Source organism: Protobothrops mucrosquamatus, unplaced genomic scaffold (assembly GCF_001527695.2).
Source record: "Protobothrops mucrosquamatus isolate PMUCROS unplaced genomic scaffold, P.Mucros_1.0 scaffold_27, whole genome shotgun sequence".
In the NCBI taxonomy this organism is placed as follows: domain Eukaryota; kingdom Metazoa; phylum Chordata; class Lepidosauria; order Squamata; family Viperidae; genus Protobothrops; species Protobothrops mucrosquamatus.
In genome coordinates this window covers 451,745-476,967 of record NW_015386103.1, presented here as the reverse complement: position 1 = coordinate 476,967, position 25,223 = coordinate 451,745, and the positions used below count along the sequence as shown (strand labels likewise).

At 35.7% G+C, this 25,223-nt stretch overlaps 1 protein-coding gene across 1 annotated transcript in view; it reads right to left on the bottom strand.

Annotated features, from left to right (window-relative positions):
* The window catches only part of GALNT18 (polypeptide N-acetylgalactosaminyltransferase 18), a 318,489-nt gene that overhangs the window by 7,030 nt on the left and 286,236 nt on the right, over nt 1-25,223 (bottom strand). Inside the window, exon 10 of the mRNA XM_015832460.1 lies at nt 4,540-4,704. Within this exon, the coding sequence (XP_015687946.1) occupies nt 4,540-4,704 (165 nt within the window). The remainder of the gene's footprint in view (nt 1-4,539; nt 4,705-25,223) is intronic.

The window sequence follows — 25,223 nt, the reverse complement described above, 5'->3', positions numbered from 1 at the left end:
CGGATCCAAAATAGGCCGAACGCTTGGAGGAGAAGCAACAAATGCTATATGTTACAATAGACCAGCCTTTCCCAGTCTGATGATTACAAGATGCACTGGGATTGCATCTCCAAAGAGCCTGAGAGAAAATCAATTCATCCCTTCATTTTTGGTTTTTATACCTTGTGTTTCTATTGTCTAGCTGTTAAACTAGAAAGAGATGAACAATATTTCAGCTTGACAGGCTGTTTCTAAGGAGCAATCATAAACCACAGGAGAACATGGTGAAACATATTCAGTTGTGGACTCCTTGGTGCTCTTTGGTTGTTTGCTTGCTTGAGGTATTTCATTATCTGACTAAGTAACATCTTCAGTGCTAGCGGGTGTGAGGTTTGCCCTCTGTTTATATACAGTTTCCCAGTTGAAAAGATGAGTCTTTCCATATGTTACGAGACTAAGGAGTTAGCAATGATGATGTTAACTAATTGGGTAATGAAACATGTGCAAACAAACAATCAAGCTCAGAGAGAGGCAAGTTCAAACCTGATCGATCTATCTATCTATCTATCTATCTATCTATCTATCTATCTATCTATCTATCTATCTATCTATCTATCTATCTATCTATCTATCTCTCCTCTTTTATTGTTATTTAGAATTATTCAGAATGGACAAATAATTTGCCTGGTTAGGAGGCAATATTGAGTTTAGTAAATATTTGGACCTTACCATGGAACATCCTGTTACTGGTTATCAAGCAGTACTATAATGCATGGAGATGAAAATGAAGAAGTGGTGCAGTAGAACATTTAAATATATATACCAGTAATGTTTCTTTGACTTTAGGGAGGAGGAGGATTGCACTTTCAGACTTCCAAGACTGATGTTAGCCCTGAGGGATACTATAAAGCTACAATGACAGAGTCTTGCAAGTCTGAAAGTACAGTCCTACCCATCTCCTTTACAATCTGAGTCACTAGGAAGGGTCTCTTCTAAGCCTCTTGCCCCATCCATTTATGCAGTTGCATGCTATCCCGTCTCTTAAGACTGACAAGAGAACCGTCGTAGAGAAACGGGTTACACTTCTAGAAAGGGTGGATAGTAATGTGACACGTGTTTTTTGTTTATATTAATTTGCGAATACATGTACGAAAAGTAATTGTCGATGAAACCGACATTACCCCGTGAATCGTGAAATTATTATCATCCCGACGGTTCTGGTCCTTTCATTTTTGGTACAATCTTAGAGTATGTTAGATAGAGTATGGTTATTGTATTGTTAACCCTGTGATTGGCTCTGGGAAGTGGGGGGGAGGGAGGGGGGAGGGGAAGGGTGGGTTCCGGGGAGGGGGGGAGTTACATTGTAAAACTTTTATAAAATTTTCAATAAAAAAAAAAAAAAGAAAGTAAAAACCAGCCAGCCATTAGAAATTGTACTTGTTACTATGGAAGTTACTTTTTTTTTAAGAGCTAACAAATAATAGTTAATACCTCTGTGCTGCACCCAAGCACGCGCTTTAAGTGTTATATTTTATCATGTTATTTAAAGAAAAAAACCCAGCAAAACATATCACACACCGCTCATATCACACACTTCATACATACTCAAGAGTATGAGACTCTGGCTTAAATATAAAATAAACTCCAACAGCCTGAGCAAAGATTTATGACCACCTAATGGCAACAGAGTTATTCATTTTACAGTGGATTCTGCATAAGAGCATTTAAAGACTGCGCATACACCCCAAATGCCATACTAGTTAAACTAACACTGTATGTGCACAATAAGAAAAATAAACGCAAACTTTGGTTACAAAGCACTGCAGTGCACACAGTTTATGACTTTTCAAAGCCATTGACAGAGCTGCTTTGCAGCTTGCTGGAATGTAGATAATGATTCTTAAAGTAGCCATGTCATTTGGAAAGGTTATTTAGCGGCTTCAGAAGGTGGAGAAAAATGAGGAGTAACCCTCCAAATGACGCAGCTGCTTCCTGTGATTCCGAAACAAGCCTTTTAGGGGTTCCTGCATGTTGCCCCTTTCAAAGGCTTTGCATAGCCCTAGAGCCCATATATCTTTGCACGATCAGAATGAAGTACAATACACATTGGGTTTGAATTATCCAGCGATGGGCTTATCTGTAAGTATATATGGCAATACTTTTTTAAGGTACCCATATATCTCATATACACTCATGTATCAGTCCATCCACATCTTAGTTGATCCTTGAATTTTTAAGCAAAATACCATGAAAAATTAGTGCCAGTTTGGTCCAGTGGTTAAGGCTCCAGGCTAGAAAGCAGAAGACTTTGAGTTCTGGTCCTGCCTTAGGCATGAAAGCCAGTTGGATGACTTTGGGCCAGTCACTCTCTTTCAGTCCAGCCCACCTCACAGGGTTGTTGTTGTGGAGATAATAAGAGGAGGAAAGTGTTGGATATGTTTGACATCTTAAGTTATTTGTAAGAATAATAAAGGTGGAATATAAATAAATAAAAATAAATAAAAAACTAACACAAAATATCGGTAGGTTGGTGGTTGCTACCTACCTTTCTGATGCTTAACTTCTGCTTTCTTCTCAGCCTTCCACTTTTACATTATCCTGACCAATCTAACCCCAAAGAAAGAGAGATATGACTGGTCCTACTTACTGTCTTGGCTAGATGGAGGAAGCCTGAGTAAAAACAGCCCAGGCACAAGTCACAAAACAGCCAATTGGATCAATCAGGTCTCACAAACCCAGAATTGCTAAAAATAGTCAAGATTTATTTCACTATATTTTGTCCAAGTCTTGAGACAAAGGCATGGTTTTTCAAGAGTTTAGATTTCAGAAGGCTTGAGGTTCAGTTGGTTTGAGGCTGAAATATTATGTATATCTCTAAGTTTTCCCCACTTTTTATCCTAAATTCCATTTTCATATCCACATCCATTTTTGTACATAATGTTTTCCCCGAATTCACATATTTTTGTACGCATTTTCCTCTAATATGTGCATTTTGACTCTTATCCCTATTACTTGCAATTTGATGTCTTGTGGTTTCCCTAATGTGGGTACATTAAGTGCATCTTATCTTGCTAAACAGAGCAGTATATTGCAAAGTTCTGAGAAGTGCAAACATGGATGGATACCTATTTTCGTTGAGTGAATTGCTTGCTGGAAGTGCAAATTAGATTACTTATTAATTTTTAAAAACTCAAATAAAACAAAACCACGGCCAGTTTGGAAAATAAAGAGTGAAATCCAACATCGATAGGTTTAATATTAACACCAGCTAAAATCTTAATTTTGCTGGAAAAGTCAGCTATAATGCAGAGTATATTGTCTAAAATAACACAAAAGCTAACAAACAAATGAATGAAAAAAATAATAATCTGTGGCTGGAATCCAATGTCATCTTGCTGGACATCTGCAAAGCCCACAGCCATTTTTCCTCCTCTTCTCTCCTGCCCTCTAACCTAGAATCATTACTGGTGGGTTGGGATGTAGAAAAGAGGGAGGTTCTCTTTTTCAGAGAGATGCATTTCTTTTATTAGACCAAACAAAAGCACAGTGTACAAATTTCCTTCTTAGCCTTTGATTACTCTCATCAGTTTCTTTACAGCTTGCCGCATGCAAGCCCATTTTGCATTCCACTGAATCTTCGGAAGCAACAATATTTAAATTACTCTGCATATTAGCAAAACAATCCTTTCTGAATAGCATGACTTCAATTATTCTATTGCCTTTTAATTTATCACCAGGACACAAAGGAAGGAGCTTCATTTTCTCTCCAGGTCTTTTATCTGGGAATATTAGGAAGATGGAGAGCTTCCAGACATTTCTTTTAACCTGTAGTGATACTTCACATAATCCACTACATTACAATAACATTGATAAAAAAATCAAAAGAAAGGTGTCATGGGCAATGTGTTCAAATCAGATTTCTACCCTCTTCCCCACCTCCTGCAGTGCCAATTTTCCTTCATTTGAGGGTATTCTCTCTTGTTAGGCCTCCTTGTAATCTAAAATGATAAAATACAAAAGTTTACTGATCATCTACAATTTAGTTTGCCATCTTCCTTCATCACTGGCCCTATTTCCCTCTCTTGCATCGTTGTATCTTCCACACAGCAAATAAATGCCTGAAGCAGGGAATCTGCTGTGTCAGGCTAAGCTTTCCCCCAGATTAAATCTTTCTTTGCCCAGATTTCAAAATCACATGAGGAAACTGGAGGTAGTCTGGGAAGCCTGAAAATACAGAGGTTAAACTTCCTGCTTTACTTCTTTCTTTGACACCTGTGGAACGCTGAACATAGATAATTGATCCAGTGCAAAAAATGGGTCTGGAAGCTTCCATGTCATTCAAGATAAGTTCCTGTTTGTCCAGAGTAAGAGCCACTTTTTCAGAGTTTGTAAAAAAAACACCAACAAAGCCACTCTTTGTTATACTGAGCTTTATGACTGAAAGCATCTTCCACCAGCAGTTGTAAAGAACCCCAAGAACCGTTTTCCTTAGATTTTTTTTATCTATGTTGAATTTTTTTAGAGGGGAAAGAGAGAGAAGAGGGAGGAGAGAAAATATACCTGAGTAAATTGCCAATAAAGCTTCATCCTTTTGGCTTTGGCATAACTACATTCAATAAGTCTTGGCCTGCTGTTCACATCGACCAGGCATCTGTTGTCATCATCGTCAATGGTAGGACTAAGAACACCCACATGGATCTGTTGGTTACCTGTATAGTAGACATTCTGAAAGAAGAAAGCAGAAGATAGATCAGGTAGGTGTTATGCCAGAAACTGATGATAAAAGTTAATATGAGGTATCAGGGAATTAACATATCTGGATGGTTTCATCAATTCCTCATGTTTGTTCATTGTAGTTTTGCACCCTATCTGTTCAGTTTGCAGTTTTAAGTTGGCATGAAAACTGTAGCCCATTATCAAGTTTTTATCTACTAGTGAGGAAACAAGGGGTGGTGGTGTCCTTGGTATTCTCTGAGCTTGCTTGTGGTTTTTTTTTTTTGCAGATGTTTCATTTCCCAAACTAGGTAACATCATCAGTGCTAGTCCGAAACAGTGATGAAACAGTTTTTCCTAATATGCATATATTTATAAGCATCTTTCCTGAAGATAATACATTTACAATATTTTCTCCAACACAGGGATGTGTACGCCATATGATTGAAGAAGTGGATCATTAATTTCATAAAGATATGAATACTGAAGCTACAACTGGATTTGACTTGAAAACATCATTTTTTTTCTCAGCAGGAAGAGGGGTAATATTTACAATCCATTTTTGGTACATTTTTCTGAGGAGCTATCAAAGAGCTGCCTCTTTTTCAAAGCAGGCAGATCTTTTATGCATTACTTATATTGTTCTTATTGTAGAGAATAAAGCAGTGATTATAAATGGAAGATAGTCTGGAGGGTTCATTTATAGAAGTGTCATTTTGATTAGGCTAACATAATTTGAGCATTATACTCCCTGAACATCCAAGAAGAAAGGAGCACAATTGGGTTTGAGGAATTTGACACAAGACAAATTCTGATACCAGAACTGAAAGTTAATCATATAAAACAGGTTCTCTATTAATCCATGAAAAGGCAAACACAAAATCTGAATGTAACATAATGTCAAATCAAGAAGGAAGAAAATGTCAGAAGGAACTGAGGGATACATATATAGAAAGTTTTGAAAACCATTCACCCATTTACCCTAGTGAGTAAGCCATAAATTATCAGTCTATAGTATTTTGATAAATGGAAGGAAAATATTAAATATGAAGCAAAAATGGAAAACCTGTTATATTTTACCTTCCCTAATTCTTCCCTGAGTAGATTGGGAAACATCTAGCACCTGATGTTCTTGAAGAGTCTACTCCTTCTAGTAACAGAGCCTTGTAAAGCTCACTTAGAACTTTATTCCTCTGTCTACTTGATACCACTCTTCTCTATTAGAAGATCCTGTTCAATATTTTGCTTACTCTTCATTATTATGTCTCCCCCATTGTCTTAGAACACACTGACTGTATTCCAAATGCTGAAGTTGGGTGAAGGGGTACCATATTTTCCTAATAGTTTAATTTATAGTTTGGGGTTTAAAATTTGTTTAATATATTTATTTTCAAAATTGTAATGTAAATTCATTCCTGTTTTTATGTTTTTTGTATAGTCTAGTCTTTTCTTAAGGAAGAGAAAAAAAATTACTGTAGCTTTCATTAGGTTTTGATCCAAATCTTGAACTTTCAGCAGAGGTGGTGTTATGTTGACACTTATTTATGGTTTTTTTCATTGAAAAAGAAAACATTTGCAGAGATTTAATTTCTAGATTTCTCCATTCTGATTAGATATAAGCTAGAAAAGATATAAGCTAAGCTATATCCATTTGTACTGCAAGTTCAGTTACGATGTAGCCCACTTTGTTAGTGGAATAAATTCTTAAATATAACCAACTATCTTTATATTTAACACACCATGTCCAATTCCACTCATATAAATGTGGCAAACTAAATCAAGATAGCTCAGTACAACGAATGGTTTTGATATTAAGCTGCAAAGATGAAAACTGTTTAGTTTTAAATGCCCTCTATCTTGCATGTAATCTTTTACGCTGTTTGATAATTTTGCCAATGTAAAAGTCAACTTCTTCAAATTCTTCATGACATTTTGTTTCAAGTCTTTTCTACTGCTTGACATATCATCAATCAAACGTCATTTAATCAGCTATCATATATCGCTCTCTTGACTCAGCTTCCCACTTTAAGTTGCAACAGATGGAATTCTCGGCACAATCTTCCCAGCGTAATTGCTGATAAGCTAATTATGACGCTTATGTCAGACTCATTCAGTCATACAGTATTCTATAGGATCAGGTTCTGAAAAACAGCCAAGGAGGGGGTAGTAGGTAAGAAGATGATTGCATGATCTTAAACTTGTTCCTTCATCTGATCTTAAACACTGGAATCATGTCAATCTTTATACTCCATACTGACTATGTTTTTGAAACGTTTGGGGAAAATGCCATCTCACAAGACTTGGTTTTTGTTTTTTTTGTTTTTTTTTTAAATCTACTTATTATAATTATAGTTTATGTAACTGACAGCTGGTTTATATGTTTAATAATAAAATATTTCTTTTCGAAATTCAACATAAAATGAACTACAAGGATAAAAAGCCCATATAATAGATGAGTCCCGCAAATGAGGATGAAATATGCATTTCTCGTGATTTTAAGATTAAAAAAATAAGAAATCTAATAGATGGTCATTTCTCAAATTGAATAATCAGAAGATAAATGATATGAAACAGATGTATAACTAAAAGGCTGTTCAAAATTCATGAAAGCAGGACAAATAGACTGTATAAAGCTATAAAAAATGTTTTGCGCCCATGAAACCCTGATTAAAATATCTGTGTGAGCCTTCTCTGAAAAGTAAACTGCTCACATTTGCTACAAGAGGCTTGGCATAGTTGTTAAACCTCATCAAAGCAGGGGCTTTGCTGCCTTCCCATTGCCTCCTGGATAGGCATTTTCACCAGCATCTGCATTGAACAAAAGGCTAGAAGAAATGATGCAGTTTATCTTTAAGCCTTCGAGTTAGGCATCAAGACAGTGTTCCTTGCTCTTCTGCATTGGGGCATTGCCTCAAAGTTGTTACATATCCACCTGGACATAATCATAGAAATAGACTAGACATAGACATAGTCCAGCCTACAGGAACAATGTTGTAGTATATTTTAAGATAAGTTTGGGAATACAAGATAACCAATCTATACTTTTTCCTTAAAAAAGGAAATAAACGATAATAGTACATTAAAATGGACAATATCATAATTCTCTGTAGCTTGTTCTTTTTATTACAAAGGAAGGATAAGCAGGGAAATCTCCAGCTAGGCTTTCAGATTATAAATGACTGGATCAAGATGTCAGTTATGTCTGACTTATCTCATTGTATATACATTATAATCATTTGACAGTGATGACAATGGACTTACCTAAGTAGTAGTTCCTCATCATTGGAAACATATTAAATACAAGTCTTTTGGTCTTTCATATAAAATAACACTAGAATCAATTACATCTGCTTATGCTATATTTTCATACTACATGTTTTATTTGTTTATATATTAGATTTCAAGATGTGCAAGGCCTTCCTTACATGCTACATACTGATTTGAATACAATGACAAAGTTGCTGGAACAAGAGTATGGGTGGACTCTGGGTCATGTCCTCTAAGAATAAAAAATCATTATTTTTAATTAAATGCATACTTTGTTACATATCTAGTACATGCTGTTTTTTCAGTATTTTGGACTTTAACATTTTTTCCTCTGCCTTAGGCAGCGAGTCTTATAACAAGGAACTGTGGGAGTTGTCAGCCAACCTTTGATCTAAAATATTTTTCTTCATATTCTTAGCTTGATTCAGAACACCTTGAAATATTCAGCTGAAGGGCCCCAAATTTACTTTGAAATCTGGCTGAGCTCTCTTTGGTGTAGACTAGTGCTTCTCAACCTCAGAAACTTTTAGATGTGGGGATTCAAATCCCAGAATTCCCGGCATGGTGGCTGGGAAATACTAGCAGATGGAGCCCACATACCTAAAACTACATGCTGAGGTTGGAAACACTGATATAGACAATTACACCAAAATTAGCTGTACTTGGCATCCAACAGTATAGAACATTGATTGCTGAAAGTTGCTAATTAATGTTAGGCTACATTAATTATCATAATGCTTCTCTATTACATGGGACTACCATATCTGCTCTGAAAAAATCATTGTTGCATCTATTAACTGGTAGCTATGACCAATAGTTCCAGCCAGCAGCCCAGTTTCACAAGCTTTAGCCATTTTATCAGCCCTATCAGCTTCTCCTTGTCATATCTCCATGGCCTTCATCTGGGAGCCATACTTCCTGAACCATTTGTACATTTTTAACCACTTTATCTTAAGATCTATAATTCTGCCTGAGGAAATATCATCTTCATACAAAACACTCTGGTTTCATTAATGTTAATGATAAAGTTGCAAAGATTTGACATGAAGTTAATTAGAAATGTTAAAAACTCATTGTCACTGATAAAGACATCATTGGATGAAGAATGCTGACATCACCACAAATGATTCACTGAGGCCTGATCTGTCATAAAGCAAAAAGTTCAAATGTCCAACTTAACACAAGATAATTAGATAAGTGGCCAGCTTAAAGGAATATATACTAATTTCCAATAAAAAGCTGTGTCTTATTATGCTAATCTTGCCAGATGAAACCGATATTGGAACATAGTCTAGCTATGCATTTGGAATGAATGAATTAAATGATATTTGGGGCAGTGCTCTACTACTCTGCATAGTGTGATACTGTAAAACCAAAGTTTGGACTGCTGCATTTTTTTTGAACAATTTTGCCTTAATAATATTTCTGATAAAGAATTAGTGCAAGACAGTTTTACTTTTTATTTTTTTTTTTCATTTTAAGGAACTTCAAAGCAGTGTGAAAGCTGAGGTCATATACAACTACCTGAAAAAAAATCAGAAGGTATTAAGGGTCCGACAGAACTCCTGATTTCCTTTTTCTTCATTTTAAAATGTTCACGGGAAGACTGAAAATTATTTCTACCCAGATGTAAGTCTCATTATGTTCAATCAGTTTACATTTAGGGAATGCCTTTCCTTGAGTACTGATCCTCAGGATCTGAAACTCTTTCATGTCCTTGAGGGGGGGAAAAATCCTGGAGGTGGCATAGTTAATTTCTCCTTAAAAATAAAGGGGAAAAAAAGGTTTTATTCTTTCCTCTTCCTCCTCCGGTGGTCCAGTCCAGTTTACGTCCTGCACACAGCTTTAGCTAAGGTTATTTCTTTGCCCATTGGATTTCTCCAACTAATTGGCTGGATTACCCTGAATTTATTCCTGAGTAATTAAAAATTGAGCTCTTAAGATTCCTTTGCTTTCTTCTCTTTGTTGAATCAATTTTTCAGAGTTATTCTCATTGATCCATTTGTAATGAAAGGGTATACCGTGAGCTGCCAAAACAAGAGCAAATGATATCCCCTTTTCTTTCATTTCTTTAGTTCTTTAAAACAGGGGTGCACAATGAATCTATGTCAATTTGAGAACTGAATGTGGAAGGCAGGGCAGAGTATGTTTTTCAGAAGTTTTAAGAGGCTGGGCAAGAACTTGCAGATGATCCCCAGGCCCTACTTCCTGTACCTTTAATTTAAAGGATTATGTTGGGATTTTAAGAGGAGTGTATATTGCTAATTTGTTCTGAAACAGATTTTGTTAGGATTGTGCATTTCTTCAGATCTGAGAGTAAAAAGGCCCATGGAACAGACAAGGATGTGAACAGAGCACCTGTGTGCAAATCCTTACAACACTGTTCCATTTCCCCAGGATCAAGTAACACTATAACAGGGTTGGAGGAACCTTGGGGGTCTTCTAGTCCAACCCCTGCCCCTGGCAAAAGATCCTATACCATTCTGTCCAATCTCTTCTTGAAAACCTGCAATGATGGAGCAACCACAATTTCTGGAGCAAGCTGTTCTCACTGTCAGGAAATTTATCCTTAGTTCTAGGCTGGATCTCTCTTTGCTAAGCTTCTGTCCGTTACTTCTTCTGTCCTCAGGTGCTTTGGAGAATAGGTTGACCCCCTCCTCTGTGTGGAAGCACTTCAAAAGGGGTGTATTGTTTTAAAGAGTTGTCTACAAGTGCTCCAGTCATGCTCCTGTTTAATTTGAAGCACCTCTTTGCTTTGAACCTGAAGTGCTGCCTAACTGTAATAGTCATTTGATGAACAAAAGCAAAACAAAATTAAAACCAGTTCCTTTTCTTCAGCTTAGAACGACTGGACTTTCTTTGCTACTGAAATCTTACCCCTCTAGTTACCGAGCAGAACCTCTAACAAGATAAAGCTATTTCTATAGCTGTAATATACCAATGAGCCTGTGGCTTTCTAAGTGTTATAAACCTTTTGCTATACAGGGGTGTCAAATTGCCGGCCCACGGGCCGGTTTCATCATACCGAAACCGCGCCCACCCCATTGCCAGCAATCAAAAGAATTGCGATCTGTCGCGACACGTCACATGACAAGTTTGACACCCGTGCACTATAAGATGACTTTTAGCATTTGCATTTCTTTCTTGGAAAAAAACAGATTTATTTTTATTTTTAATATTTTTAAAGAAATCTTTTTTTTCACATAATGGAATCACACCCTACATTTTCCCTAGGCCTCTGTCCTCTCCTTCCACATCTTATCAAACCAAACTATGTATCAAAGAATAATACAACACAGTGATGTAGAAGGGTGTGTGGGTGTGTGGAATTTATTCTGAGTTTTAAATGGCCATCACATTTGGATTATTTCAAATTAACATTTTAATATTACTTTAAAGTACTATTTTAATCATTTTTAAAATGTCATTTCTTTGAAGCAATATTTTTAATGATGCAAGCCAGGTATTTAAATCAGAATATATTACAATAATATAACATTTAATTATCTTAAATGTTAAAAACAGGCACGAAAGCAAGCTGGCCCTAGTAATAACCTGGCACCCCGTGACAAATGTCTTCATCACAGCAACTTTATTTAATTCTGCAACTTATACCTAGGTCATCCTCGTAATAGTAATAGTAACAAGCTACATGGCATTTTCTTTAGATTATTTTAAATGAGATGTGTGCATGTACATGTGTGCATGTGTAGGCATAGGTGTTGTCATAATCGAGTATCTTTCAGGTAGAACCCTGGAGAAAGAAATTGCAATATATAAATTAAACTAATTGCAGGGTTCTTGAGACTTTATGTTTAAATTAAAATGAAGACAACAAGTATTTTTAGCCCTAGATTATGAGAAAAAAACCAAAGAAATACATCAGGGTGGGTTTTTTTTTTCTGCCTAAGGCCATAAGCAAAACATGTATATTTATGGGTTTCTTACATTCTGCTTGTCATCACATAGAAAGAGGCTCTCGGATATCATTCCAATAAAAATGTGGTGTTCCTGCTGTTTTCTGCTGGCATAATATATGTAAAGAGTTGGTTGATAATACAGATTGAGTATTTTTCCTTGTGCATTTTATGTCTGTTTGGTGTGGATACTGAAGAAACTCAGAGATATACCTTTCCAAATCACACTAGCAGTGATTTGTTCATTTGTTATATTGGACAAAGGGTTTTTTGTTTACTTATATGTTCATTAGTGGAATTTTACTAATAAACTAATAACTCCCAAATACAGAAAGTGTAATGGTTGCTTTTTATCCGGAAGTAGTTTGTTCTCTTCTTATACCTTATCTGCTTTGGCATTTCCAAAGGACTATACTGTACTGTACCTATCAATTAATTTCATTTCTTTATCTTCTCCTGCAGGTATTCAAATTAATAGTCCAGGAAAAATTACAGATCCACAGGTTGAAATTAGACCAAGAAGTGTTAAAATAAAACCCAGGCAAAACAAAATTAAGTTTTGATTTTACTATATGGCATTTAAAATTAGAACAATTAGCAGTTGTGTTCTATGCGTTTATCTAGTTTGTTCTAAAATTTTGGGCTAATTTTTTTTATTGATTGATTGATTATGAATCATCAGGCTGGTGTCGATTGTTAGTAGGCATATAGATATATCTTCTCCAGGACAATCTGTTCCCAGCCTGATCCTTTATGCTTTCCAAGAAAATCCAAGGAAAACTACTAAATGGTAGCAAAATATACAGTATATACAAAGACCTCTAACTGTTCAACTCAGTTTTGGTAGGCCTAATCAAAACAGGAAAGAAGATGAATCATTCATGTTTTATCTATATTAATAATGTTAGGAATAAAAGCAAAAAGAGAGGACATGATTATAATGAATGTTCCTGGCTTTCTAGCAGGCCATTCAGTTCTAGGAGACTAATTAAGACAAATAATTGGAATATTACCATTCTCTATTTCAGCATTCTCATACCTCTGCTTTTTTTAGGAACTGCAATGTTACTGTTGCATGATTTTCAGAAGCAAAATATATTAGTTCCTGTTAGTCCATAATTATGATGTCCACTTCTAGTGATTGTATCACATCAAAAGTGACCAACCTTCCTGTGGTCAGGAGCTGTGTTTTCATTTTTTTATTATTATTTTCTATTTCTGAAGACATATTTTATGGCATGGGGATGACATCAGAATGGATTCAAAGTTTTCAAGCCTTTTTGGTGGAATGAAGGGGCTTCTATGGGAAATGGGAAATAATAATGCATTTATTCATTTATTCATTTGCACACTGCCTCAGTCACAGAGTAATTCTTGGTAGCTGACTAATATTAAAGCTTAGGGAACCTTGATGTAGCTGGTGATTTTGTATGTTTTGGGCTTAATTTTTATTTACCAAAGGATTTTGGCACTGAGAATCAGCCTACTGACAAAATTTAGTTGTCTGATTCGGATCCTTTGGGGTTGTAAAAATGTAGCATGTGTGGGGCTACATGTGCCCATGGATACCTATTGCTATTGTTCATAAATGTCTTTAAAGACACAGCTTGAAGAACTTACAGTCATACTTACATGGGAATGTTTCATTTTGCATGGACAAATTATGCCTCAGTGATCAGAGAATAAAATGCATTTCTATATTCACTTCCACCAATTTCAGCTAAGGCTGTTAATAATAGTCAGAACAGGAACAGAACAGTATTCCTATTTCTTGAAATGTTTTTTTTTTAAAAAAACATGAAAGTGAATATCAGAATAATAGAGTTGGAAGGGGGTGTTTTAGTCCAACCCCCTGCTCCAGCAGGAAACCCTATACCAGGGGTAGGCAACCTTGGCTCTTTTATGACTTGTGGACTTCAATACATAGAATTCCTGAATCAGCCATGCTGACTCAGGAATTCTGGGAGTTAAAGTCCACAAGTCATAAAAGAGCCAAGGTTGCCTACCCCTGCCCTATACCATTTCAGACATGGTTGTCCAATCTCTTCTTAAAAACCTCCAGTATTGGAGCACTACAACTTCTGGAGGTCTATCTTCTTGGAGTCCTATCAGGTGTTTTGTACTCTAACTCCCATCATCCTCTACCACTGGCTATGCTACCAATACCTCCTCTACCATTGGCTACCAAGTTTTGACAGATGATAGAAGTTAACAGTGAATGGATGGCCCCACATTGCCCATTCACAAAGTAAGTGAAGAGAAACCTAAGGCTCTTTATTATGGTACTTTTAAACTACAGTAATATCCATATGGAGCCAGAGTGAAATAACCATAGAGGCCTGCAGACAGAAAAGGGTGGGAGGAGAGAAAGTGACAAAAAATGATGATGCAAATCCCATGACAAAGCTGAAGTTTGCATCACAATATGACAAAGCAAGTTTTATCATTTTTGTATCTTTAAAGTTAGACACAAATGCCTAAGGCTAACTACTGAAATCTTTTTCAGTGTTCCTAGATTTTTATTGCTTACATTAAAAAACAACTGTGTCTTGGCTTTAAACCTGCAATACATAATTACACATTGGAGAATGGCTACTAGACAGCAAGTCTGAATTTTCAAGAAATTTCATATGGTTATATTTGACAAGAGAGGATTCTTTTTCATCACAATGTTAAGCAGATTACATGAAATTCAGAAAAGTCCCCCTGTGCTTTTTTGTTCAAGTACTGAAAACTAATTGTAAAAGTATTTTACAATTTGTAATACTCCTCAAAGTATTACAGTTCCAAGGAATTATGCTATATAGATGTGAACACTTCAAAAAACAATTCCAAAGGAGCAAATCAATCCTTTGCTACTGAATTAGCCTAATAGAGTCCTTTGGATTTGGGCAGCTAATAAATTTAAATAAACAAATAAGAGATAAGAAAAAGAAGAAAGAAAAAGATTAGATAGATAGATAGATAGATAGATAGATAGATAGATAGATAGATAGATAGATGATAGATAGATAGATAGATAGATAGATAGATAGATAGATAGATAGATAGATAGATAGATAGATAGATAGATAGATAGTTTTTTCCCCTCAGACCTCTATGTAAGTTTTTTGGGCAATTCAGAAGTACTGCCAATTTAGGAATGCTATTAACTTTAAGGAGTTGGACTCCAACAGCTCCTTTTTTCAATCTCAAAAAGATTGGGCTACTTTAATGAATACTAGAGCGCTGTTGAGTGAAAGGCTGTATAAGATCCAAAGCACTTCTTCTAGGCAAGAGAATAAGAAAACTATACAATCTCTGAATTATGACAAAGCAACAATAGTCTTCAGTTTAAATAAAATAAGGGAAGATTCCTTCATATACTTCTTGTATATTCTTTCACTGCCCAGCACATTCAAATAAAAAAAATATCTTATCATCTTTATATGCAGGAGTAAAACTGCTTGAAAGTTAGCAAGTAAAATTTGAAAAATCACAGGCTTAAAAATAATAAGTGTAATTTACTCTAGTTTTTAAATATATACTTGAAAGGCAAATCTCAATCGATTTCAATTGCTATATTTACAGAAATGTATATATAAAACACATATATATGCATATATACATATATATATATATATATGCATGCTTTTCTAATATACAAATCATTTTACCAGTAATAGTTTACTATCCTTAAAATATAGCCCTAAACATTTTATTTGGAAACAAATTGTATTGATTTTTTAGCAGCACCTCATTTCGTGTAAGTACATTTAGTACTGAAGTCAAGAGATCTGCAAATCCCATGCCTTTGAATTTAATTTTCCAACAATGAAATGCTATTATAAACACCATACAATTATAATTCAAATAAACAAAGATTTCATGTTTCAGTAAAAGATGGGAAGTGAAGGATAATATGTAAACCAGCATTTGAATATTTTTTTTGAAGACTTTTGAAAGCATTGTGAGATTCCTGTGCACCTAAAAGTTTGATCTTGTAAAAATGACCTTTACAGAAAGTATATAATGAGCTTGTGAAAGCTCTACTTTTAACCCCAGCTATTCAGTGTTTAGGAAAACTTTTGTGTACAAAAATCTATTTAATTCTCAGGAGAGCTGATATTTCTTCTCCCTCTTCAGTTTCCATATAAAGCATTTGTTAATTCATTCTCATGTCTAGAGATAGTGTTCAACTAAGAGAGCAGAAGAGCTTAGCCATGCTCAAAATATCAGCACACCGTTGACCTGGATGGCTACATAGATAACATCTATGCATGCCTTCTTATACTGTATAGACATGAATGTCGACACAAGAGGATCAACAGGTTATGGAGAGTGTCCTCTCAGAAGGTGACTCACTGGTGCTTTTTATGGGTCTTTTCTCCAGCTGGAGGTTCAACAAAAGGGAGAAATACTGAAGAGAGCTAAGAAGGATAATCTGAAAATGATCAGGCTAACAACAAATAGTGCTGAGCTAAATTAGGCCTTTTCTAAAAGTTTCCTTCTGTGCCATCATAGATAAGCAGTAGAGTAAATTTAATTAATAACATAAGATTAATTAATGGTAGAATATAATTAAAAATAGTTAATAAGGAGCACTTCAGGCTGGAAAAAAATCGGTAATGAAGAAAAGATTCAAAACAGTGCAGGAGACTCCATTTGATGAACTCACTAATAAAGCTGGAAGTTCCTATCATTGTTTCCAAGATTCTTGCATTAAAACACCTTACTGAAATCTGTCTGATTCTTGCATCTTTGATTGTGCACTCTGTAATAGTGCTTGACACCTGTCTGCTGTGATCATCAGATTTTGAGAGAAGGTGCACATGCAGAGAGCTGTACAATAATGAGGCAAAAGAGAAATTCCCTCCTCTGTAGAGATAATGCTATTCATGTAGATGCAGCCTGCTTTCTGCTTCTCTCTGCCAGGGAAAATCAGAAATGGCATGTATTTTGAATAAGGCTACTGAACTGAAAGGCAAAGTTCTTACTGGCAATGGGTTTCTGAAATAAACTTCTAGGAATCTAGCAACTTCATTGGCTTCCTATTGTTATCATCCGTCTCTTAATTTAATTAATCATTTAATCCTGCCTTTATTATTCTTATAAATAACTCAAGGCAGAGAACATACCTAATACTCTTTCCTCTTCCTATTTTCCTCATAACAACAACCCTGTCAGGTAGGTTGGACTGAGAGAGAGTGAGAAGGAAGGGGGGGAGGGGAAGAAACTTGTCCCTGACTTAAAGTTAAACTTAAAAATATGAAACTGATCTCATTTGTGTCACGACCTCATTAACTTGCAATAATACAAATGATGTCATTTTCATGATTACATGAAATCATGTAATACCATTTATGTAATTAAGTGTATTTGTACAATAAAACCTTTACCTAAATGACACCAATCACCATACAACTGAAATAAAATTAATATAAATATAACTTCCTTGTCCAGTTTATCCCAGATGCAGTGGATTGTCCATCTATTTTGAGGTAATGTCCAGGATGAACTTTTGTCAACAACATCCAAGTCTGCCAAATAAGAATTAGTTCAACTGAGGTTTGTTGTTATTGTTGTTCTGCCATTGCATACGGCCATTGAAACAAATACTGCCATGAATACAACTATTTCAGTGATCATGAAAATGAAGAATCTGTCAAGAGTCCATTTTACTCAGTCCATCTTATTCAGCAGCATCTTCTACAGACATTACTTTCTATCAAATGCTTCTAAAAACCATTCAAGGAAGCATGAAGGCACTTATACCTATCCCTGTTTTTTTTCCCTAACCATCAATATTTGGACAAACTAATATAGTATTGTATGTAGAAGTCCTACTTAGCTATTGTGGCTCAAAACCACTGACCCCTCAGTCTTCCTAAAATATCTAATCTGATTTCTGCATCATTCATGATCTTGGCTTCCCTGAATTGTGTGCAATATTTTTCTCTTCAGAGTAATTTTAGAAGATTAACATGCCCATTTATTATCATTTATGATATGCATTAAACTGCCTCATATACCTTTCATCCTAATACAGATGTTTCAGTCATTTTGATTTTCAGTTGCATTCACGCCTCTTTTCAACTTTACAATATGCTTTTTTGAGATGAGGTGACTATCAATGACTGAAGAATCACAGAGTTTACATAATATTATGAACTCTTTTTATATGTATCATACCCTACTTTTCTTTATTTATATGTTATCCATCTGCTATAATCAACATGGCTTTCACCTGAATAATTATCATAACACATTTATAAAGTAGCTAAGGTTTTCAATGAATTACCCACCATAATCTCAAGACTCACAAATGCACACATAGTTTAGATACTTCTAGTCTATCTATTACTTAACTGTTTTTTTTGCCCCAGTATGTATCATTCCATACTATTTGCAATTTTCTAGCCCATTCATCCAGTTCTTCGTTGCTTAATTTACTCTATATTATTAATTTGGTGTCATTGGAAAGCTTAGCTCCTTCACTACCCACCACTAGTTCCAGATTATTTAAATAGCTTAGATCCCAGCAACTATCCTTTGGGGAACTCTAGTATTTATTCAGTGATAAAATTCAACACTTTCCCCTGTCTCATTTCTGTGTCTATTCTTAACCATTTACTAATCTGTAATCCTCTTATTTCACAACTGTGAATATTTTTAAAAATAAGCTTTTGAAAACTGATTACTTATGTGCTGAGGGTGGGGGCTGCCGTTCTTGACAAATTACAATAAACTTAAATTGCTTTTAACTAATATACTATATTCCATTTCTAATATATTTTGGACAGTTTAATAAGTATATCTTAGAAAAAAGTCCTTTTTCTTGTAGCATTAACTTTTATTTTGCCAGTATTTACAGTATGTACCTTCTTATCTTTCTCTTTTTGATACAATTTCTAATTTTGAAGGAGAGATCTTCTTGTCTTTTATACTTTATTTATTCTATTAAAGAATTTTTAAGTTGGCATGGTTGTGTGATTTTTCACTTTTATGACTGCATTGCTTAGCAATGAAATTGGTAGCCCTAACTGTTAAACAAGCATTACCTGTATTTTTTAATTTAAGTTTTGAAGTCACTCAAATCCAAGCAACTCTGGGTGGCTTTACAAAGTTAAAAGAATAATTCTATAAAACAATAAATGTCCATAAAACAAAGGCTTCCCAATTAAAAGGGATCACCCATTCAGCTGAACCCAGTGCCAAATTTCCAAAGAGCCAAATTTCCAGAGAGCACCTTAAGACAGTGTCAGCCCTCTGAGGTTGACCTACTTGAACACCAAAGTTATGAATGAATGTTATGTTAGCAATAGGTTTATTCTGAGTTAGTAAGAAGCCAATAAATGGTTATTGCTATTCTTTAATTCTTTCTAAAAATTAAAAAACCTCAGCTTTAAAATATTCTAGGTTGGGGTAGGCAGCCTTGGCTATTTTATGACTCGTGGACTTCAACTTCCAGAATTCCTGAGCCAGCATGGCTGGCTCAGGAATTCTGGGAGTTGAAGTCCACGAGTCATAAAAGAGCCAAGGTTGCCTACCCCTGCTCTAGTTAATAGATAGAACCACAGCCACAAGATAATGAAAAGCAATGCATACACAAGAATATGTCAACATGATGCATTATGGTTACGAATTAACAATTACACAATAACATTCTATAGCAAAGTTTTACAAATTTCTGGAAGGCCAGGAAAGTGGAAGCTACCACTTGACAGGGGGTGCTCTGTGTGGGAGCTCCCTTTCTCTGCAGCCACCTGCCCCAGAAGATGGGAATTCCGACATAGAATATCACTTTTAAGTTCCTTTCTGAGATATTTCTCAGTAGATGGGAACTCCAACAGGCATTCTCTGCTTAGATTAGGCAGCAAAATCCATCTGGTTTATAGATCCCCATGCACTGAAACATATAGGGCTTAACAACCAGCATCTTGCATAATGTGCACCTCTGCAGCACAAGGAAGGATATTGTCCTATAGACACGCAAGTAGCTGCATTTTGCACCATTAATATGCAGGTAACTGCATTTTACACCAATATTAATTTCTGGTGATCTTCAAGAGTAGCCCATGTAAAGCCAAGTATAGTAGTCTTGACTTTCCTTTTACTGGTGTAGATCAAACAACCCTTGGAAAAGACCATTACTGTATCAATGCTTAAGGAAGGGAATAGGAGAAAGCAATTTTACAATCTTCCACCAGACTCTTACATACCACCAGCAAACATCTGCACTGCTGATCAGTGGAGAACTGGCAGGATTTTCTGAAATAAGGTTTGATTGAAGCAGCATAGAAAAAGCAGTCTAAATAACAAGTATAGATATATAATTTTCTAACATTCAGTTGAGAAATATGCCAGTATTTCCACAGGGATGTTCTCTCATATTTAAAGCCTCTTTTGATTTAATTCAAACCCTAAATTTTGGGACAAATTGAGTGAAATGATTATTGATTGTTGTCTGGGATCCCTAATGTAAAAAATCTCTATTGTAACACCTCTTCAGAGTAAGATAAAGCATCAGTGGGTATTATCTCTTCTGAACTAACACCAAGAAATGTAAAATCATGTTGTATTTCAGCCTTGTTGCTCTTTAACTCCTATAATGAAGACGGGATAAAAATAAATAATAAATAAATATTCCCTCTTTAGTTGAACAATTTACTTAGGATATTCACTCACAAGTTTGTGAACAAGCGCCTAGCAGGTTTACTACAATGTGGATATGTAACAATCAGTTCTGGGACAGAAGTGGTCCTGAGGTGAGCACTGTGGGTCCTAGCAAAGGAACATTTTATCCAAAATGGAAATCAACGAGCAGGAAAAAAAATCTTGACAATTGAAAAAAAGATCTTTAAAAATGTTGTATTAATGAATTCAACATTTCAAATATGTGGGGATTATTTTCCATAGTACTGGGTCTTGCAAAGAGGATATTAAATATATACTGTATGATCTAGTCATTGACAACAATAGATAACTCACCAACTAATTGTTTTGCTCTTATTTGCATGTTACAGAAACACATAATGCACTTTGCTTTATTTGGTTTAACATAAAGTTCAAAAGCTTCTCAAAACAGAAAAGGTGGAGTGAGTGTATTTATGCATTGTGATAATCTAAAACCAAGTTGCTTTACAATTGAGTGTTCTGTGTGAACCAGGCATTTGTACTGTGCTATTAAGCACATTCATGCTATATATTTTCATACAGAGTTCAGAAAGAACTTGCATTCCAGACATGCTAGCTAGTCATTTCTCTTTGAAAACCCTGATGACAAAATTCATCTGTAGCCATTTACCATCTTTTTTATAGATATAAGTGTAGATTCACTAGGTTTTCTCCTAGGAAATAGGATCCTGGGACTATTCTCGACAAGGAAAATGCACTGATTATAGCTGGGCTCACACAACACTTAATCAAAATGTGGTTGACTTGATTTGGAATACATGTTTATGAACCCAGTCTGAAAATCATGGTGTGTCACTTAGTTTAATATAGTTTATTCAATAAAACATGTTTGTATAAAAAAAAACCCCATATGTTGTGATGAAACGTCACATAGGAATTCTGCCTTTTCAGCTCCCTTTCATTAGAACTACAGATAGTCCTCATTTAGTGATTGTGTTTTTAGTGATCATTTGCAGTTACAATGGTGATGAAATAGCAACCAATCCCCGCATTTATGATCTCTGCAGGTCTGTAAAGCAAAGGAAAGCTGAAGTAAGATCACAAATGCAGTTGTAGTTTCACTTAGCAACCAATTTGCTTAACAACTGAGTTGCTAGTTCTAACTGTGGTTACTAAATAAGGATTACCTGTACATTTAACAAAGTGTGAGGATGAATAACTTAACTTACTCCGATTTTAAGTGCACACCTACTTTTACATCCTCAAAAAGCTCAACAGTGCAAGAATACAAAATGTGAAACAGCAACAAGTCAGTGCGAGGATGAAAGGAAGCAAGGTAACGGCATCAGCATGATACACTTATTTTGGATGAAAGACAACTGCATAGAGTTAAGGAAACTAAAAAGAACAAAACAAAACATGTTTGTCTCTGTGAACCTTCATTGTAAATTGTCCTAATTTGTGTGGTCGTTTTGAATGTATATTTATGTATGTTAATTACATGCCACATATGGATTTCATATTTTCTGCTAGTTCATATAACACACTGTATATTTATGTATGTGAAAGTTTAAATGTATGTGGAAAATAAACATGGTAATCAAGTGAAACTGTGGATAAAGATGTATACAGACAAAAATGTATACACAAAAAAACAAAGCAAGATGACTAATTAAATTACAAGAATTCCATTACTTTTCAACAACAAAATGAAACATCACCCATATTTCTCTTCATCCTATAAACCAAGTTTGCAATGTGCAGAATACTGCTGAATAAGAAATGTGTAAGATACAGCTCTGCGCAGAGCGGTTAAGAGGCTAAAATCTAGGCAAGCAGGCACAATCATAGAATTTGCAATTTTGTTCCCGCTAGCATAGCTTTGTATACAACACCCTGTTCAAAATGCACACAAAGGGCCCCCCCCCCAAGAAACCAAGCATTATATCAATCAGGTATAAAGTCAAAAAAAGGGCTTGACTCTGTATCACTAATCTTTCACCATAGCTGATCCTTGCAAGCAAAGCTCCATCATGGCTGTAATACACAACAGAAACAGCAAAACAAAAGCAACTGTGTCCAAAGAACTTTCTTTTTAGTATTTAATTACTGTTTTTCAAATCAATTCCCACTTTTCTTGGCTTAGCCTTAGAGCAAATGTAGAACAACACTTCTCAAACAGTGATAAGCAAATGTGGATTGGTAAAATGTTAGTGTGGCATTACTGTGGCTAGGTAGTTTTGCCTATTGATTTCTTTTTTAAAGAAATCTGCAGAAATGTTTATTGTCATGTACAATTAAGTGTACGCATTTCAGATTAACTTTGTAGATGGCAAATTGGCTCAGAGTATGTGGACTCAGTATAGGTGGACACAGAAGTGCCATGTTCCACCTTCCCATGACTGAGAAGCCACCAGANCTATCTTTCCTCAGGATTGCTTGTCCCACTACAACCACACTGTGGGATATATTGCATTGAGAAACAGTAACTTGCTCCAAGTCTGCCATGAGCTTCATCGGTCAAGTGGGAATTGAACCTAGCCTGAGTCAAGCATCTTAAGCACAATAATACATACTACCTGACAAGCTGCTAGGCGGATAAGCCTTACTTTTCAGATACTTTATTCTGCTCCTCTCAGGTATTTAGCAGTGCAACCAAAGGGTGCTTAATCTTATGCTTGTTCTGCTCCAAAGGGAAAGTAAAATGGCAGAAACTATGAAAACCCTTCAGTATTCTACTGCTACATACAGTTTCAGTGCAAATGGATTGCCAAGCATCCAGAACATGATCATATCACTGTGGGGGTGCTGATTTGGCCAGAACATGAAGGACCAGTTGTAGTTATCACTTGTTCAGCGCCATCGTAACTCCAGGATTACTTGCAATGCGTGCATTGACTTGAACAGGACAAAAATTAAGAGTGTACCAAACTTGGAAGGGGTGTGTTTTATTCAATGATGTAGCTAGAAGAACCGGTAGCTATTTTTTTGTTGCCCAGGCCCAGAATGGATTCCAGAAGTGGCATCCACACAGAGAACCGGTTGTTCACATATTTGAATCCTACCACTGTTCTACCCCATTTCTAGCAATGAACAGAAGTCACCAAATTAGTTTCCATCTCCTCCTCCTCCTCCTCCTTCTCCTCCTCCTCCTCCTCCTCCATTTTCACTTGCCTATTTTTGTCATAAAATAAATTTCTATTTAGAATGGCATTACAGAAAATTTATCCTAAAATCAATTAAATGGCATTACAATACTGTAATTCCATGCATATGTACTTGAAAATACATTCTCCTGAATTTGCAGCAACCCAAGTAGCAATCCTTCACTTGCTATTTTTGCTTGTACTCAATTTCTTTAGTCTTCAGTTGCAGCTGTCAACATGATATATTCATCTTTTGACCAGTCAAGTATTGACAGCTTTTTTTTTTAGTTAAAAAAAAAGCCAGACGCATGATATGCTCAATTGAATCCTTATCCTAGTTTCTATAGTATTTTTATAAACATTTTATTACAATGTTATAAGTCAGAGCAAGCATAAAAATGAAGAAGTACCTTTTGCATTATCTATTTAGATAATTGTTTTCCTTTGTTAGTTTTAAATTCTGAAAGGCAAGAATAGTTTTCTTTTTCTTCTTTCAATCTATCATTGTAACATACACAGAGTGGCACAAGTTTTCTCTACAGATTATAAATATAAGTATAACATTTTATTATATAAATATGAGAGAATATTTAGAGTTACTTTGGGTTAAGGGCTGCATCATACTGCTGTCACGACAAGCATAGAGAAGAACATTTTTCTGGTCACAGTCACAGTCACAGTTGCATGCTCCATCACACTAGATACAATGCATATTTTATCTATACCACACACCACAACAGAAATAATCAGTGCTGCTTTGGAAGTTGCAGGTAGTCCTCAACTTGCAACAGTTTGTTTAGTGACTGTTCAAAGTTACAACAGCACTGAAAAACAATGACTTATCACTGTTTTTCACACTTATGACTGTTACATGGTCACATGAACAAAACTCAGATGCTTGGCAACTGATTCATATTTATGACCGTTGCAGTGTCTCGAGGTCATGTGATCCCCTTTTGTGACCTTCTAACAAGCAAAGTCAATAGGGAAGCCAGATTTGCTTAACAACCGTGTTACGAACTTAACAACTGCAGTGATTCACTTAACAAATGTTGGCAAGAAAAGTCATAAAATGGGCCAAAACTCACTGAACAAATTTCTCGCTTAGCAATGTAAATTTTGGGGTTGTAAGTCGAGGACTATGTGTATTAAATAATTAAAGACATCCCTAACCTTTTAGGATAGTGCGTACATTTGGAATTTTGAGAGAATATTGTGGTTCATAAAAAAGGGGGTTTTCCATAGAGGAGCAGCTTGTTCATTCATAAAAGGGTTTGCAATAGAAGAAGTGGCTGATCACAAGAAGCCAATCTATCAAAGGGCAAACTGATAAAGTTGCTCATGGTAATCCACCTAGCTGTGCTGGATATTCACTATGAGCAGGCACATTATAAGGGAGGGCCTTTGTCCTAGGGAGACCACTGTGCCTCAGATAGACGGCGTGGAGTCCCTCCTTGTGAAATGGGGGCTAGGGGTACAAGTGGGCTTGTTGATTATATACCTGGCTCCCTGCTATGTATCAACAGCCCTGCCTGAGCTGGCTGACGTGATAGCCGGGGTGGCGGTTGGAACCCCCAGACTTATG